The sequence below is a fragment of the Ciona intestinalis genome, chromosome 10 (assembly GCF_000224145.3).
Source record: "Ciona intestinalis chromosome 10, KH, whole genome shotgun sequence".
Taxonomy (NCBI): domain Eukaryota; kingdom Metazoa; phylum Chordata; class Ascidiacea; order Phlebobranchia; family Cionidae; genus Ciona; species Ciona intestinalis.
Window position 1 is genome coordinate 164884 of NC_020175.2, and position 18935 is coordinate 183818.

Here is an 18935-nt window from a genome sequence, read left to right on the forward strand (position 1 = left end):
CTCACAACCAATCGTCCTAAAATGATTAATAGTGGCACTGAATGCAAGTGGCAAGTTGACAAACATTCAAGCTTTTTCAATATCCAGGTAAATACAAACCAAATTGACCACAATGTGAACTGAAGTGACTACAAGTCACAATCGAACTTCTAAGATTCATTTTGTTCTCGCAGGTAAAACTCTGATATATGCAAACTTTTGTTTTCAAGAAGAAGTTTTATGGAAAGGAGTCATTTCCCCAACTATATCAATATTGTAGATAAATACAAGCAACCAAGTTTACCACAATGTGAACTGAATTTTACTTGACATTGCACAATTTCAATCGCCGCTTCAATTTACTGCAGTTTTAATCACTGGTTTAGGTACCATAGTTTATACAGTGTACTAAACTAATCAATTCTATGTGGGTGTGTAGTAATATCATAACAGGTCTCATAATATAAAAGTCTTGGCTATGAACTTTAAAGTAAGAATTCTATTCCCTAAAACATCAATTGATTGTAATTGTAAAGTCTTTCTGCAGGTTTACTCCAGGTTTACGGATTGTTAAAACTCTGAGGTTTTTATCGAAAGAATATCCGAGTGCTGTTGTGACTCCAGCTGTAAAAACAAGGGTTCATAGATTGGTTTGGGTTGTGTGGTCTATAGCAAAGCCAAACACTATGATCATGACCCCACAGTACTATATCAGATCATAATTAATACTGAATTCTTTATTTATCCAAAAGTTTACATCATATTGCCGACATAGCGCATCATACATAGTGACTTTATGCATAGGGGCCAAACTTTTATAAATGCGGGGGAGGCAGGAATAGTCAGACACACACTCAGACTCTTGTAAAACAAAACCAACCTATTACTGATTAATGCAGTAAAGATAATTTCATGATATGCCTGCCTACCCTGCCACCCCAAGTTTGGTTGCTACAGCTTCATACAACTAAAGTTCGAATAATATATCTGGTTATGACATCATAATCACCTGCTTCCACGGTAACAGTGGATGGTTGTTGTGTTCCCATGACAACCACTCGTTCCAACCAAGCTGAAGTTTCCCACAATGCAGTTGTGTTTAGTGACCTGTGAAAACATAGAAATAAAAAAAACATGATTTTTCAAAAAGAAACAAAGTTGGATTTGTTAAAATCACTTTGCTTTTAATTTTTTTTTTATTTTCGTAAAAACACAGTCTTTAGTAGCGCACGTAAGACCTTGTATGTAAGTTGGCACATGACCCCAACACGCAGGGTGCTGCTGCAAGAACCTCACCAAATGTTAAAGTATGTTGCTTTCCGAAATATGGGCCAGTACCAATGTAAAAACACATGTAATGTTACTACTATCCAACTGAAAAATTTAAAGACAGAAAAGAAAAAATTAATAGCTTGCTAGTAAAGATACAACAACAGAAAACAAGTAACTTCAATACTAAACACAAAACTCAAAAACTACAAAACATGATTCTACCTCGAAGAAAGTATATTATTTTCGAATGTAAGTTTCTTGTAATTGTAAACTCCTTTCTTATAATCAAACGTGTGACCATCATCAAGGTAGATTTCTCCATCAGCTTTGCCCTGTGTATGATGTCATAATAAGTTATATAATGTTACTAGTAAAAAATCCTTCACAAAAATACCTAGGAACTCTTAAGCAGGAGCGAACAGAACATACGTCTTGTAACTACTGGCGTTTTAAAAAAATGTTACTAGTTAACTCTCAAAAGCTGTTTTAGAGTTAACAAAACAGCAACCTTGAATAGGTTGCACCATTTTAAAATTCTCAATACACATTTTATAAAACAAAACTTAAATTTTATCATTTCACCAATAAAATAAATTGTAAATTTTACCTTCTAAATTTCACATTCTATAATATAACAACTGTAATACAACCTGTGTGTTAAGCGCGACATACAAAGTGTACGGGTCGTGCGTCATCAATGCAGAGCATCTTCGGACACGTAACTGTCGTGGTATGATGGTTCCTCCTTGCTGTAATACTGCTATCTGTGGATACAACAATGTGTTATATTCTACAAATAGTAGAGTTGGGTCAGAGAATATTTTTTGTGTGGGTTTATTTTGACATATTTACTCAAGTAGTATTTATCTCTAGCAGGTATAACAACTGTCGTTTTGCTGCTAATTCTTCTTTTTTTAAATAATTTAATCTTCGCTACTGTATTGGAAGAGAAATTGATGTCATGAAATAATTCTTAACTCATGGAGGCGATAAATCCTTTGATCAAGGAAATACATTATATACTTACTTTAGCCAGTGGTGTCGCCATAGAAATAGTATTAGGACTTGGGAAGAACTGATAAGACTTGACATCATACCAACCATTGTTGCCTAACAATAAACACAATTAACGTGAAATAATATAAGAAATATTTGAAGTCAATAAATGCAGCTCCACACCAACCAGTGAAAGAAATTTCCTTGAATTCTGGATGCTAAATTATAATAAGCAGTTATAAATAGCCATTTTAAATAAACAGACAAATCTATTACCAGCTATTTTTAGCGTTCTACCGCAAAGTCAAACGCGTGGTAACTCGTAAGCGAACACGAAATGTACAAAACAAAACACTTAATTAGGTGTTACTGTTATAATATAACAACTGTAGTTGGCAGATTTAGATCATTAATACAACACATAATATTGTGCAAATACCTACTGGTACGGTACACAGTTCACACTTATAATAAAAGTATGATAATTAAGTTACCTACACAGGCGTCTAAATTTTTAAAAGTACCCATAAGTTTTAAATAATAAGTTTATGCTCGGCAATTTTAATGTTATTTTCGTTGTCACATTATTATCTGTTAGTCGCCTATGGTTACCTAACATAAGCTAAACAAGCCACCCACCAGGCAAATATATTTGTGTGGCCCATGTTGACGCAGTAGCGATTGGTTTAACAAGCAACGCTGATCCAACCATGAACGAATCATCTTTCGCAAATAACTCGGTGTCTTTAGGGAATTCGTACCATAGTGGTCGCATGGTGGGTTCACCAGTGGTGTGAGATTGGTAGAATAAAGTGTACCTGCGTGGAGGGGGGTGTTTAATGTGTAGCTGTGGGGGGTGTGTTTTGGTGTAAGAGGATAATGTGTACACCTGGTCAATACTAACATAGGAGTTGCACCAATAAGTGCTGTTGTAATGTGTAAATTGTTTTACTCTTTTTAAATTATTTTACAATAATGAAACTAAGGACACACACTAAGATGTATAAACATGAATTTTCTGGTAAGTTCAATACAACGACACATTTGTCTTCATTTTCAATGGTTTAGGTTGAAAAATAAAATCGTCTTTAGTGATGTTGGATATTTAAAATAATTTGGGTTTTAAAAATGAAGGAAATTGTCTCATATATCTATATATGAGCTGTTATGTTTGTATTGAATTAAAACTGACCAGAAAAACCATGTTTATACATCTAATGTGTCCCTAGTTTCAATATTGTAAAAAAATTGAAAAGTAGAAAACACTTTACACATTAGTCAAAGTCAATACTCGGCATTTATTGTTGCAACCCCTGAAGTACTCTACAAATTTACAGTTTTGAACCAAAACTACCGAAATTATTCCAAATTTCAACACAACTACAGCACAAGACGAGCATGACATCAGTTTTAACAGCAAGGACGTTTAAACAAACTGTATGAAACCACCTACCAGTATGGCATGAGTTCATAACGTTCCCTTATAGCTCCTCGTATAGCTGACTTGTATTGTTCATCATACAACCAAGGTTCGCGACGTGAGGTATCGATATGAGCATGGGCTCGGAAGAAAGGTTGATACGCAGCAGCTTGATACCAACGTGTGAGCAACTCTGGGTCGGGGTTCTTGAAAAAACCACCAACGTCAGCTGAAATTTGAAAAAACAGTGTGAGTGTTGTATTTGTACAAAACACCCATGTTTGAACCCGCAGCGCGAGGATAAACAAGTAAGTTTCATTCATCTGTTCATGTGTATTTATTATATTATTATTATATACATGTTTGGAAAGTTTATTTATTGAATAAATCTTTTGTTTTATTGAATTGTTTAATAATTCTGTTGGGTCAGATTCAGTTAAATCACTGTTTATGATTAGTGATTATTTTATTTTTATTTTTATCTAAAATTTCAAACATTGGCGATGTTATCTAAGGGGAAATAGGGTAATCCTAACATTTGATATCTGGGATCTCAATATAGGTTTACTACACGAGGAACAAATCAAATGATGGAGAATAATGGAAGCTCTCCCAATGAGTAGGGTGTATTTGTGGATTAACGTTTCGGAATTAAAACCTCTTTAGCAATGTATCTATAATATACAAAGCATTGCTGTATAAACAAGTACTTACCCCCACAGTGAGATATACCACACAAACCAATGGTAAGTAACATTGGTACACTGAACTCTAGATGTCCCCACTCAGCTGTGTTGTCACCAGTCCATATTGCACCTTGTATATAAATATATATATTATGTAGATGCCAGTATATTGTATAGTAAACACTGGACACTACTCTATATTAGAGCCCGACCGATATTACTTTTTTTCAAACCGATACCGATATTTTGTAAATTTCAGTTGCCGATAACCGATATTTTAATGCACCTAAAAAACTTGACTGAATAAAACGGAAAAATCTGATATAGCTAATAAAAATCAACTAACAGGCTTAATTATTATTAATTAGTTATTAGTAAACTTATAATTACTTAATTGGTTAATTTGTAATTTTTTTAAATAAATGGCCGTTTTTTGCCCTCGCCGATAATTGGTAAATCACCAAAAATGCGGCCGATATATCGGCTAACCGATAATCGGTCGTGCTCTACTCTGTAGATGCTAGTATGTTGTATAGTAAACACTAGACACTACTCTATATAGGGGATATGTGAACATTAGACAGGGGGAACTATTTGGCTTGGCCGTATATAGTCCTTGTCGCCCACATTTAGGAAAGCGATGGGCTTCAACTTCTGGTAAGGTCCAATTAATAGCACCCTGGGTGTTGGGGTAATGGCCCAAATCCAGCTGGCATACCACACTATGGGACCTCACCCACGTAGAATGTCATATCGCATAATAAACAAATAAATCGGATCTTGCCACCCAATGTTACAACATTTAACGGGACGGATAAATTTTACTTGATAACATTAAAACCGTTTTTCTGAATTTTTGTCACCAAAAACACCAGATAGAGAACCAGTAGATCAAGATCTGCTTAATTTTCCTAAAACCATACAAACCATATTTCTGTGTTCCAATATAGAAAGCACGAGACAAAACAAACGGACGTTCGTTTCCACTCGATCTTGCTATTTGTCCATCAACAGTTGACATTTGCTGTAAATAAGAACTTTAAATTAACTTTCAAATTTACTCCGATTAGACAAATGTGACCAAATTTAACACATGTACCTTATTTTGGAAATAATAGAATATTTGTAATTAGGTTTGTGGCTTTACCACATAATAGAAACTATTTTTAACAGCAATATAGCATTGCCAGAGAATTAAATATGCGTGGAGTCTTCCAGCTTGTTTAGTAATGGGATTTACTACAAGCTTGGCACATTATCCAAGATTCGGCAAATAACACGGAAACATATTGGTGCAAACTTACAATTCAATCTTAGTGTTAAATCATGTTTTACAGCAAAATATGTTTTCCTCTAACGTTACATCATCTATATAGATCTATATACAACATCATACCTGTAATATCCCATACATATTATGCACGTGTCTATGTTCCCAACCCCCGCCATGCTTGATATCTTTATGCATGGTGATCTCAGGTCCATTAAACACACTTGGTTCGTTCATATCATTCCATGTGAATAAGTTCAATGTGGATCCCTTGTATATATCAGGTGTGAACTGGCTCGCCCACCATTCTCTGCCATAACATACATGGTTGAAATGGGTTTATGAATTTTTACCAAAATCTTGTATAATACGCCACCAATGTATATTATACAAGGTTAACATAAAAGTACAGGAAAGACAACTAATATTGTTTTTTGTAACACGCATATTAGCTTTGATGTATGCTAACTGCTTTACTTTTACTTTTTCAATTACTTTAAAACTACACAAAAACAGCCCAATCGCAGAACTTAAATGTTTTAAGATGCACAAAATACACCAAAATAACTTTTGATTCCTGTTTATTTTTCCCCTGTCTGCCACAAAATTAAAAATGCGTTTGTATTATGATACATACAGCCCAGTACTTACCTAACTTCTGGTAAAGTGAAATCGAGATAAGCAGAATCACCCGGCCAACACCAACCTTTGAATTCGCCGCCATCTTTGTTTTGAATGAAATATCCCTTTGCTTGCGCCTCGCTGTGGAACAAAGGCAAGTCATGTTACAGAATATATATATGTATACGGTCATAGGGGACTAACATGGGTATGTAGGATTGTAGGATATGCATGCATCAGGCAGGCCCTGGAATCAACAAACATATGATACTCCGTGTGAATAACCTAGGTTCACATACTGGTTAATTGGAAAAACGCACCTATTAATGATGATAAACTTAACCAAATAACACCCTGGTTTTTCAAAAGATAGACATAGTCACATAAAAGACCAATAATATTTTAGCAGTTTGGTGTAATGGTTGAGAAATTCCAAATTCCAAGCCAAAATTATCTTGTTCCTATCTGGACTTTGCAATAGCTTCAGCAGCCTAGATATCACACTGCAATAGCCGCAGCACCCACAATTAAAGTGTGGAAACAAATGTGGGGAGTTTTATATTATATTACACCCACAAGTATAATAACAATAGAAATCCTATATTACCGGTATATATGATAGTTGGAGTCAGTTTTAATATGAGGATCAATAATAGTAACCATCTTTCTTCCTTTGGCTGCAATGTCATCTTGCATCTTGATGGGGTTGGGAAATTTCAATGTGTCCCATGTAAAGTACCTGTATATATAGGAATATATCTCATTATACTTGGGTTGACAACCATAACACTGGTCAGGCACATGTATCATAAACAAGGCACACAGAATTTGGTGCTTAACACTGTTGTTATAGTTCAGAGTGCAAGACACTGCTCCAACCTAGTTGTAACTAACTGTATTGTAGGTTGTAGCAACATAGATGTAGTGGTTAATGGGCCAACTATTGCCTGCATTTTTGTCACACCAAGCTGTGGAACTTACCATTATAGAATAGTTTAATATTTAATTAAAAACTTAAACAAGACATTTTTTTGCAAACTGTATTTTCCTAAATTAGGACATTCTATTTAATTTCAGCTTGTTCCTCAAAATAAACTTTAATACTGCAAAAGAAAATTGACAAAGTTTACTTAAAAAATAAAAAGTCCTAAAGTCAGTAACTAAACTTCAATGAAAATTGCAAAATTGAGATGCGGAAAAATTGCAAAATTAGATGAAACTAATATAACTCACACAAAGCATGAATGATTTAAACTCACCTTTTACCATCGGTATGCTCAATGTCGAGCCATAAACAATCATAGGGAATGTCATGTTCATCAAACGCAGCATCCACTGTCTTCACATCTTCCTCATCTTTGTAATTCCATCTGGACATGAAACATAAAGAAGAAACTTTGTAAAACTTAATTTTTTCGGATGAAAATTAATGTAGACAAATATATCTACAATTAATACATCATTGAAATAGTAAATTCAAGTAAATACGAGACTGATTTTGACATTGTTTATCTAAACTTACAGAAGGCTGTTTTAGCAAATGGCATAATTTCTTAATTTTTTTAATCAATTTAATTTTTTTCATACTAATAAAAAAGTGTCCTAAACTTGGTTTAACTGTACACCAATTGTTTATGTAAAAAAATATATAGTAGGGCAGGGAAAGACGGGACATCTTTTTAGTCCATATCAAAACATCCTGATCGAGTTTGAAACAATTAACAACAGTCTATGGGAGTCGTGAGGATCAGATTTTATAATTCTTTAAAAGTTCTTTGTTTACTACTAAATGGGACGAGAAAATACAATGAAAAGTGTCCAATCTTTCCCCACCCTACCAAAATACCAGGATGAAGGAACTAACATTGGTGATACATACTTCAGACAAGCTTGGCCCCACATCCATATCTCACCTGCTTTGATGATAAGCAATTGACCACTTGGGTGGGAAGTAGGTTGTCCCTGTTAACTTGGTGTATTGACGCATGACATCACGAGGTGAAGGACCAACCATGAAGTAAATATCGATCACTCCACTTTCAGACATCCAGTGTATGTTCACCTGTGTGGTGAGAAACATATTTGGCTATATCAGCGAAAAGTAGGAGTAGTTAGGATGAAGGGGTTGACATTATATGTTATGAAATCACAGTATCATCCCTGTTTGTTTTACACGTCTTATACATATGTTTATGTAATGAGTGTAATGTTAGGGGTTTCAAGAGTGAAGCAGCCTACTTTAGAATCACAGTTTTACGCCTGACACAAGCTTTACTCTAACGTTAAACATCCACACAGCCAAAATATATTTGGCATGAGGTTTCATAAGTTTGACATGTCATAGCATTTTAGTGTCATAGCATTTTAATAAAGACATAAAATAAACCTAATACGAAAAATAAGCTTTGATCTCAAAAATGAATGCAAATAAACCCCAGATTCACATTTTATACCATTTTATAATCCAAAACACCCAGTTACAAGAATAATGTGTTACCAATACACATACACAATGTACCACACACCTCAGGTACATTTTCCTGCCCTGCAAAATAACTGAACACGGATCCCAAGACACCCTTGTTGTCCTCGCTTGAATCAACGTCTATCCAAGTCTCAGCGGAGTTCAACCAAAGTAATCCAACTGTACGTTTTGCGCTGTGTATGGAGAATGTTTAATTACTTTGGATCATATAACTTACAATTTGCGGGTGACTGTGTTATATTTTGGAAAATCATTTCTAAAACACAATAATGACACCATTTGGAATAAAATATTTGGTTGATTAGTTTTAAATCAAACAACTGAAGCAGATGCGACTTCTAAGTAATTAAGTGTCTACATATGGATTCAGTGAGCTAACTCATAGCTTTATGTAAATAAACTGTTATACAGCCAAAAACTGTGTGAGTCAACTGAAGACATTATATTGTAAATGTGTCTACAGTACTACTATAGGTAGTAGCAACCCATTAACCCAGGGTTTGCGTTTACAAGTCTGTGTAAATACATCAAAACTAACTTGTGTCCGATCATAAAAGGTATAGATCCATACAAAGCAGCACGACTGTTCAAATCATATTCAAACACATCCAAGTTATACAGTCTGTAAGGTTCCGATCCAATTGTTGATGATAAAGCAAGTCTATCGGCGTGTTCTGGTATCCCATACACATGATTGAAGTTCACAAATGATGTGTCAAGTCCAATTGATTCAGGTCCTATTGAATGAATTGGTTAAAATGATAAAGACATTTCTTCTACTGTGGCCAGGTTGTTAAATAAATGTAGAACCATTACAACATATTAGTGATCATTGGTTATTAGCATAGACGTTAATTTCCTACACTGGGTTAACTACTGCGATATACTAGTGAATCGTAACTATCTCAAATAAGGTTTAACTAAGGAACCAGCGGTGAGCCTTGAACCCCAACCCTTCCTTACACCATCCAGATTGAGGAAGCGCTAAGTCGTAAAATCTTGGGTAAGCGCCAAGCACAGATTAAGCTACAATGTCCAGCTACCCAGAAACCAAGCACAAAGCACAAAGCTAATAACGTCATCAAAAGTAAAATTAAAATAAAGGTTAATAACAGTGACAAGCTTTTGAGTTCATGTTCACTTCAACACACCTTCACACACCATCTCACCTCTTGGTTTACTATCCCTGTGTGTTTTAAACGTTTCCTCCCACATTCCGGGTTCATCATCAGGATCAGGTTTGTCTTCCTTCGTTTCTTCAATCTTTTCAACTTCTTCGGGATTATCAAGATTTTCCTGAAAAAAATATTTTTAACATCGTTGCAGCCATTACATTGCATAATAAATATCTATCAGTTTATGATAAACTGTTTATCTACACATTGTAATAAGTTCAGTGGCAAGCACACGAATGTGAGCCACAATAAATGTATTGATGTTAATACAAGTCTACAGGTATATATACTTATAGCAGTTTTTACATCCATGTTTTCCCCCTTTGTGTATATTAGGCAAGATAAACTATATAAAAGTTACCTCTGGTGTTAGTTCTGTTTCTTCCTTTACATGTTCTTCAGTTGGACTGAGAGTGAAATTACAAGATTATTGAATATAAGACATAGAAAAGAAGAAGAATTTAGTACAATATTCTTTGCATGTCAATATCATTGTGCTTTGTCAAATACCCTGCACCAACACTGTGAATGACACAAGCAATATTACATAACATACACAGATACTAAACATTCCTATTACTAACTGAAGTTGCAATGGTTTAAAAGTAGTGTTGTACAGAATCATTTCAAAAAAAGATTTGGCTAAAACTGAATATTTGGGTATTTACTCGAATAAATTCGTCTGAATCTTCGTCAGAAAAAATAATGATGTCATCGCAACATGTGGCTACCATGGGTAAACGACATGACGTAATGTGGAATGTGGGAAAACACTTTTTTTCGCTGATATAGCGGAATAAATTTGCAATACAAAACTTCGGTACATCACTATTCAACTAAAGTTCCGTTGTTACAATAATACACCTTTTCTACACAAGCTTATCCTTCCCACAAACACTGCCTCAATAAATACCTCAACTAAAAATTAACGAAAAAAAACAAGAAAAAACAAGTACCATGAAAACCATGCACAGTATATAGAACGTAAAGTTGGTACAACTTCCTCACTTGTCTGTACTGACTCAACTGCATCACTGGTATTAGAAGAGACGCTGGGAAATGATAACACTCATAATTTTGAATAATTTTTCTTAAAAACTTTTATTTAAAAAACTTACGGTTTTGGAACTGGTTTTTCTCGTAGATATTCAACTTTCAATAAATGTCGAGAATTGATGCTGAACACGGGTTCCTGGTCGTCAAAGATATCCAATCGGAATGGATCGCACACCACTACTGCACTCACACTTGGGTTATTGGATAATCTTAAAGTGATTGTTTGGTTTTGAGGGTTTTGCTCGACAAGGAAACTGTGGAGAAAACAAAGTTTTATAATAGTAATGTCAAGGGTCAGGGTTGCGGAAATTGTAAATCTGGACGGTGAACTTTTATTGAAAATTCGGACTAATATGTTTTACACATGTCTGATACTTGAACTACCAAATCTTGTTATTAATTGTATTATTGACTATAACCATAGCCACTGTCTAGTGCAGGCACCGGTGTTATAGGGCTTTATGGCTGCAATTTAATGTTTTTAGTGGTGCCAATCTTTAAACATGACTGAAGTGTCATTACAAGCGTTGCTCATTTGGCAACATTGTTTGGAATTTTATGAAAGTGTTTATCGGAAACCACCACCAAGTGTTTATCGGAAACCACCACCAACTGTAGGTAGTAATTCTTCACACATATAGTACTGTGGGGTTAGGAATACTTCATAATATCCCAGATTTCCTAAAAATATTTTGGGTTTACTACCAAATGGGCCAATAAAACATTCTACCCCAATCTACTATATATATAATATTAATATATATAAATAAAACAAATACAAATACTTACTTCTGTACACCAACGTCATGTATTGTATTGGGAACTTCATATCTTGGTTTGATCGGAGACAATTCATTAATTCTTAATCTAATCATCCCATCTTCGAGTGCGTAAATATCCAGCGTAAACGGGATATTGTTGTCATTGTTACGAATATCCAGATATACATGATTGTCTGTTACACTTCGTAATGATGAAAACACCGCAACGTAAGGAGAGCGCTCTGGTTTATAATTGCGCTGCCGTCTGTAAATAAGTATAATATATATTAAATATATTCAATTTTTAAGATTGGCATTACTATTGGGTTTAGGTTTTTCTTTAATAGACCAAATATATATATATATTATTTTTATTCATTTTTTTTATTTATAATTGTAGTAACAGTTTGTATACTTAGTCATTTTGGAATTATTACTACCTTAGTACCCATGCCATATAAAGCAAGCACAACTAGTTACATTTTAAGTTTAACAAAATATAGACAGGAAATTAAGATGACAAAATTTAATCAATTCAAATAACTCACTGGCAAAATGAACTTTGGTCGCATTTTTTAAAGTTGCCTTGTTCAAATGATTCCGCCTCTTGTACCACCATAGTTGCCATGACGATAAGAAGCAATTTGAACCTGAAAATAATTTTAAAACAATGCAATTTTATGTTTGGTGAAAATAAGAAAACTATATTTATATTCAGTCAATCAAACAATTATATCAAGGGTTTTTAATCATAATTTACAACAAAATCGTAAAAATATTAAGTTAAAAATTTATTTTTTTTTTTCAAAATTAAAAATCATTACCTGGTCTGCAACACACAACATAACAAGCTTTTAAGCATTCTGGAGCTTCAAATATATGAACAGTCCAATTTTGGCAAAAAATAAAATAAAAAAATGCCTAAGGTGGCCGTAACTGCTGGAAAATTAATGTGAAATATTTAAATCTCAACAGATAGCAAAATAAACTGAATGATTATTTATAAAATATGGAATTATGTCGTTTATACGTCGTTTAACAAAGGAAGGACATGCTAAAGAAAAAATAAACACAAAGTTGTGCGTAGTATTAACTACTACGTGAGGCATACACACGGATGACAAAATTATTTGCGCCACTCTTTAAAAAATAAACGTTAGACCGAACGTACTTATGCATGGATTGGTAAAATATTAAAATTACAAAGCCGAGCAAGCCATTTTCTTTAAACTACAGAGCTACATACGAAAACTCTTAATCCAAACTTGTCGTAATTCTCTTCTTGCAAAATCTTTCAGCTGATGTCCCACGTCACGTTGCTCTGTAGAATATTAGTAGTGACGATTAATCTGATGGTCCCAACTGTGGGACCAAATTTAAAGTAGTTGCGCAATTATAAAATCCAGAGCCATAGAAATACCGAGTAGTGAGTAGTCCAACCCATTGTTACGTAAAAGGCAAATTGAACGCAAATTTGGGTCCAAAATAACACAGTAGGTATAGGGAAAATGCATGTTTTTCGGTAAATTACAGAAAAACTTGAACCTAACAACAAATTTAAAGGTTGGAAAGTGTAAAAAAACATGTGTTATTTGTTTTCTATATCAAAAAAGGCAAAAAATGGAATTAGAAGCGGTTGATTTGTGACATTTTGCTCATTTAATGGGGGTAAATTTATATATTTTTCCGAAAAAATGTTTGGTAAGGTAAATATAAGCTATTTTACACCTTCCCACTAAAGGAAAACGCAAATAAAATCTATAAAGTTTGTTTAAACCAATTGCGAAAGTGACCGCTTTTCCTCTCTTTTGGGCCCACAAAGGCGGCAGTTGGACTACTCGGTGTTTCTAGGACTCTGATAAAATCTATAGTAGTGTTTATTATCTCTTGATTGGGAACCAAGTTTAAAATGTCACTTTAGGAGAAAACAAATTTAAAATTGGGGTAAGAGAACGGAATAATTCTGCAACGTGGCACATTGGTTTGCGCGTCCCTTCAACCCAGAGTCTGTTTATATACTGACTCTGCTTCAACCCAGAGAGATTTCGGATCAAGGCTCGTCACTGCTACCATTGTGGGCGTATGTGTCCTTGAGCAAGTCACTTAACAGCACTTGCTTCAACCAACGCTATTATAGTAATATAATGGCGTTATTGAGCACGGTAGTGGTCATATAAATCCTTTTTCGTCGAACAGTTGTTCTTGGCTTTGTTGTTGTTGTTGTTGTTGTTAGGGCGATTTGTTTCTGCACTTATCTCAATTCTAGCATTTATTCTCTAATCTCTTGATTGAAATCAAATCATATCATATATTTATAATTTTTAGACTAAATTTTTAGATTTAAAACCGCGCAATTAGCGTGTGTGCACCGAAGCGTATAGACGAGTGCCTTTTTCCTATCGTTATCTTAGGTATAAACACCGCGTCTCTCGTTTCTTCGCTCTTTTAGTTTACCGCTCGCAATAAATCATTATGCAGCCGCCACAATATGAATAATATTAATTTCTAACATTACCTATAATACTGCGTGATTACGATTTATCCAAATTCACAAAAACAAACGTTTTAAGCGACGACAAGGTTAACTAGTGTAAGTTTACATGTCAACACATGGTACAGGAGTTGTACAAAGCGTATTTACACATATTCTTTACCAAACTTTCAATCCTTATACGTCTTAAGCTTAATGAGTTATAATACACGAATAAATGCATTCTATCTACTGCTCCACAGTCAACAATGGCGACTGAAACTCGCTTTGTTGGTTACTTTTGATTTGTTTTTGATCGATCTCAGTCGACCATTGTAGTGATGGGGTTAATTAGTACTATGCTAATTAGTTTGTACCGTGCTCATGCATTAGATCTGTGATCTCTTGTTCCAACCCAGTTGCCCCAATGGGTTGTCCAATTTATCAGCCATGCAGAAACCCCACAAAGTTATATATACGTGAAAACTCGTAAGCTGACATGGGGTGTATGAAACGGAACACCCGTGCAATAACGACTGTCGTTACAAACCACGGGAGGATACAGCAAGTTACATTCATATATTCAATGTTATTGAGCACGTAAGAGGTCATATAGATCTTTTTCGTCGAACAGTTGTTCTTGTTGTTTTTTGCGCGACTTTTTTCCGCACTTTTCTAAATTCTTGATTCTAGCATTTATTCTTTAATCTCTTGATTGAAATAAAATCATAATATATATTTATAATTTTTAGACTAAATTTTCACATTTAAAATCGCATTTCACATTTAAAACCGAAGCGTACTCGACTGCCTTTTTCTTATCGTTATCTTCCGTATAAATACAGCCGTTGTCACAATATGAATAATACAAGCGATCAGAGATCTAATGAGTGAGCACGTATTAAACCAATTAGCATAATATTAATTAACCCTTTTACTACAACGGTCGACTGAGCTCGATTAAAAACAACCCAGAAGTGATTGCCGATTGGTATAAAGAAATTGAGTAAATACGCTTTGTACAACTCATGTAACCTGCGTTGAGTTGTAAACCTACACTAGTTAACCTTTCCGTCGCTTAAAAACGTTTGTTTTCGTGAATTTGGACAAACCGTACCCACGCAGTAATTATGTAATGGTAGAAGTTATTATTCATGTGATGTTTAACTAAAAATAATGTTTAAATTACGATTAATGATAAAAAGCTATAAGAGTAGTGTTTTTAATGCGTCCCCACTTAAATGGAAATAGTTTGATTCAGGCGTGAATCGTTGTGAGGATTCCTTATCTCACCAACACGTGCCCTCCCAAACTCCCAGACACAGACAGTCAGGCAGTATAACCGCTGTCTCGACAAATCTGATTATTGGATCTACTGGCCTATCGGTTACGTCGCCCACTCGCCCGTTATTATATACTTAATGTCTCGGGTTCGATCCTCGCGTGCCGTAACAATTATTTTGAATTTATTTTATAAAGAGATATAGGAGACTGATACTATATGCACTTTTTATTTATATTTGCACACTAACGTAAACAAAGCCAAAAGTTACCGATTACTGTGTTACCAACGAGTTCTCGATGCATGGCAGTTTACTTGACTCGTAAGCGTTATAATCATTTATTACTCATTAATTGGACGATTTTATACACTATGGTTTATAAGACTAAACTTAGTTAGAATAAATGTATCGAATACAATCGATTAATCAATGTTAAAGTACATTTTAAGTACGAATTAGCGCATTAAACAAACAGAAAAGTAATCGTTAATTACTCGCTAATTAGGCGATCGTATGCAGTAGGGTTTATAAAACTATTCTTAGTTCAAAATACTTTTTAGAGTACAATCATTTAATTAAAGTTTAAGGTGCATTTTGAATTTGGCGCATTTAATCAATCAGTAAATAAGTGATCGTTAATTAATCGCTTTTTATTTTTGATAATTCAGTCTAAAAATTATAAATATATAATATGATTTTATTTCAATCAAGAGATTAAAGAATAAATGCTAAAATTAAGAATTGAGATAAGTGCGGAAAAAAATCGCCCAAAAAACAACAACAAGAGATCAAAGATCTAATGGATGAGCACGGCTTAAACTAATTAGTATAGTATTAATTAGCCCGTGTACTACAAAGCATTTCACATGTTTTACAAACGGACTTCCAGCTAATGCGTTTTAATACCGCAACCCCTACATTTTTATAAAATCGACGCCACTGCTATTATATGTCAAATAAACCTATTAGGGGCAATTTTGAATCCTTATTAAAACCAAACCAGTGCAATACAATGGATTTGTAATGAAAAAACACAAGTTCGACAAAGAATACATAAAATGTTTGTGTATATTACCTTATTACACATTTATCTACCATTGCACAAAACAAAATGGTGATTTAGGATGGGCATCGTGATTCACATTTTAACAAAATCTGGGATGACGTGATTTAAATGCATTTACAATTACAGCTTAAAACATAAATAAACTTCATTGAATAGTATGAATAGAGTAGGGCTTGGGCCTGATTGTTTCTATAGACACTTAACAACAGGTTAAAAGCTGTAGGGACCTGTAGAACTGGGGTGACATAATACACTATCTCACTCTTGTTTTGAAAATTGGGGTGACAAGGCACCCTCGGAACCCCTAACTGAACGCCTATGAATAGTAGTATATAAATATCATTGGGTATTATACTACTATAGTTAACTATTGTTTGAGAAATAACTAACACATGTTCGATTTCTTGTTGTTGCTATGCATAAAAAAACATCTCTTCGATTTCTTGTTCTTGTTGCTATGCATAGAAAACCACCTCTTCAACTTATATGCTTTTCTTGAGTTTGCTCTGCATAATAGATTATATACAGAACACAATATGACTTACAGTGTACAAGGCATAAATATTGGTACTAACAGCATTAACCTATGTATAGGTAGTCAAACATTTCATTTGCCTGCTAGTGCTGTTATCAAGTGAAAGTATGTAAACATTGGTATATCGTTCTATTAAAGTGGCTTTGTTTAAGAACGCGTAATAAATTAATGTTTACCGCTATAAACACATCCAATAATGGTCATTGAATAATCCGTAGTTCAATATTCAATCTCTACAGTGCTGATTAGTAAGTACCAACCTCATTTCACGATGTAAACTGTTCTTGGCAGAATTGCCCGCTGTTAGCATTAACTGAATTTGTTTGTATGAAAGCAAGTGTAGCCTACCAACTAACGGTGACAATTTATCTTCCAAACTATGTTGTAAACGATTTTCTTACCAGACCAAACGAAAACATAAACAGTGCAAAATACTCGATCGCAAAATTGCCAGCGAAGCAAAAATGAAAATCTTGATTTCTATGTTATGTGGAGTTTGTAGGGGAAGTCCCGATTGAGAAGACTCGGCCAGACGGCCACAAAAAGACTAATTATTTGCTAATTAGGCGCGGTTTTAAATCTGAAAATTTAGTCTAAAATTTATAAATTTGTTTTATGATTTGATTGCAATCAAGAGATTAAAGAATAAATGCTAGAATTAAGAATTGAGATATGTGCGGAAAAAAGTCGCGCAAAAAACAACAACAACAACAACAAGAACAACTGTTCGACGAAAAAGGATCTATATGACCACTACCGTGCTCAACAAGATCAACTGTTCGACGAAAAAGGATCTATATGACCACTAACGTGCTCAACAAGATCAACTGTTCGACGAAAAAGGATCTATATGACCACTAACGTGCTCAATTAATTTCTAACATTAGGCCTACCTATAATTACAAAAAATGTCAGTCTAACAAAAAATGTCAGAGTATAAATATAATTGTATACAGTCACCAATGGCGATTGAAACCCGCTTTGTTGGTTATTTCTGAATGTGTGTTCTCCTATGACAAGAAACGTAAAACACCGAAGTGTTCTTTTTGCAATGGAAAAAAGCACCGTGAGGAACCGGTCTGGTGCATCTTGTCTCGGGATCCTAATCCAAAAGGGAAGATAAGATCAAAGACATGTTGATAAGGAAACGTATGGTTTTTTAATTTTACACTGCTTCAAAAACTTAAAATTACTTATCTTTACATTTAAGTAAGTTATTTTTGTATAAAGGTTATCTGATTTAATTATGTTTAGATATATGATCCAACTCTTGTTAACCATTGAGCTCTACATATAGTATATGCCTAGTTCAATTTGGTTAACATATGTTACTAAATGTGAACGTATGTTTGTAGAGCGCTCGGCCATAAACCAGAAGGTATGGGTTCGAGGCTCGACGCTGCTGCTGCTGTTGAAGTTTAGGCTTTCTTTCTTTATGGGCTGTCCAAACTATCAACCACACAGGAAAATTGGGAAAATATATTATCACCCACAAAGGTATATAGGCCTATACGCGGTAACCCGTAAGCGAGCACAAGATGTATGAAACAGCCAAGCGGAGATAAATAGGGGGATTCATATATTAACCAGCGAAATCTATTCCTTTAGTTAAACGCACCGTATGAATTGAATATAAACACGGTGTAAACAGTAAATCATAACGTGCAGTGACAGCAACAATAGATTGTGTCAATTTAGTTTCTCTTTCAATGAAAGGAAAAGGAAGTGTGGGCAGTTCACCACCTGCTCGAAACTGTGGCCGCCTCCACGAGCTATATATCACGCATAACCTGATTAGACACCAGTAGAACGCTAACGACTCCAAAAGCCTATAGATCGTCATCTCAATTTATTCGACCA

At 34.4% G+C, this 18935-nt stretch overlaps 1 protein-coding gene across 2 annotated transcripts; it reads right to left on the reverse strand.

Moving 5' to 3' along the window:
• Positions 1-207: 207 nt before the first annotated feature.
• Positions 208-12680, reverse strand: LOC100184247 (neutral alpha-glucosidase AB-like). 2 transcript variants are annotated; one of them, XM_026836249.1, is made up of 23 exons: positions 12546-12680; positions 12270-12371; positions 11750-11986; positions 11023-11214; positions 10861-10956; positions 10266-10311; positions 9899-10025; positions 9268-9466; positions 8770-8902; positions 8158-8306; positions 7504-7614; positions 6852-6983; positions 6275-6385; positions 5750-5933; positions 5281-5377; positions 4382-4483; positions 3701-3896; positions 2887-3065; positions 2279-2361; positions 1902-2015; positions 1474-1583; positions 989-1086; positions 208-603 (listed from the first exon to the last, which is right to left on the reverse strand). In XM_026836249.1, the coding sequence occupies exons 1-23, from the start codon at positions 12581-12583 to the stop codon at positions 494-496; spliced, it is 2946 nt and encodes a 981-aa protein (XP_026692050.1). In that variant the 5' UTR covers positions 12584-12680; the 3' UTR covers positions 208-493. The 2 variants fall into 2 exon arrangements, with proteins under 2 accessions (XP_026692050.1, XP_002126439.1); XM_002126403.4 differs by lacking the exon at positions 10861-10956.
• Positions 12681-18935: the final 6255 nt, after the last annotated feature.

What these genes read in the sequence shown, in the direction of transcription:
- LOC100184247 (XM_026836249.1), bottom strand. Translation starts at nt 12,583, where the DNA reads ATGCTTAAAAGCTTGTTATGTTGTGTGTTGCAGACCAG. An exon ending in ATTGCTTATCATCAAAGCAG is followed by an intron (nt 7,615 to 8,157) that starts GTGAGATATGGA and finishes TTTCATGTCCAG; the next exon opens with ATGGAATTACAAAGATGAGG. An exon ending in TATGAACTCATGCCATACTG is followed by an intron (nt 3,066 to 3,700) that starts GTAGGTGGTTTC and finishes CCCTCCACGCAG; the next exon opens with GTACACTTTATTCTACCAAT.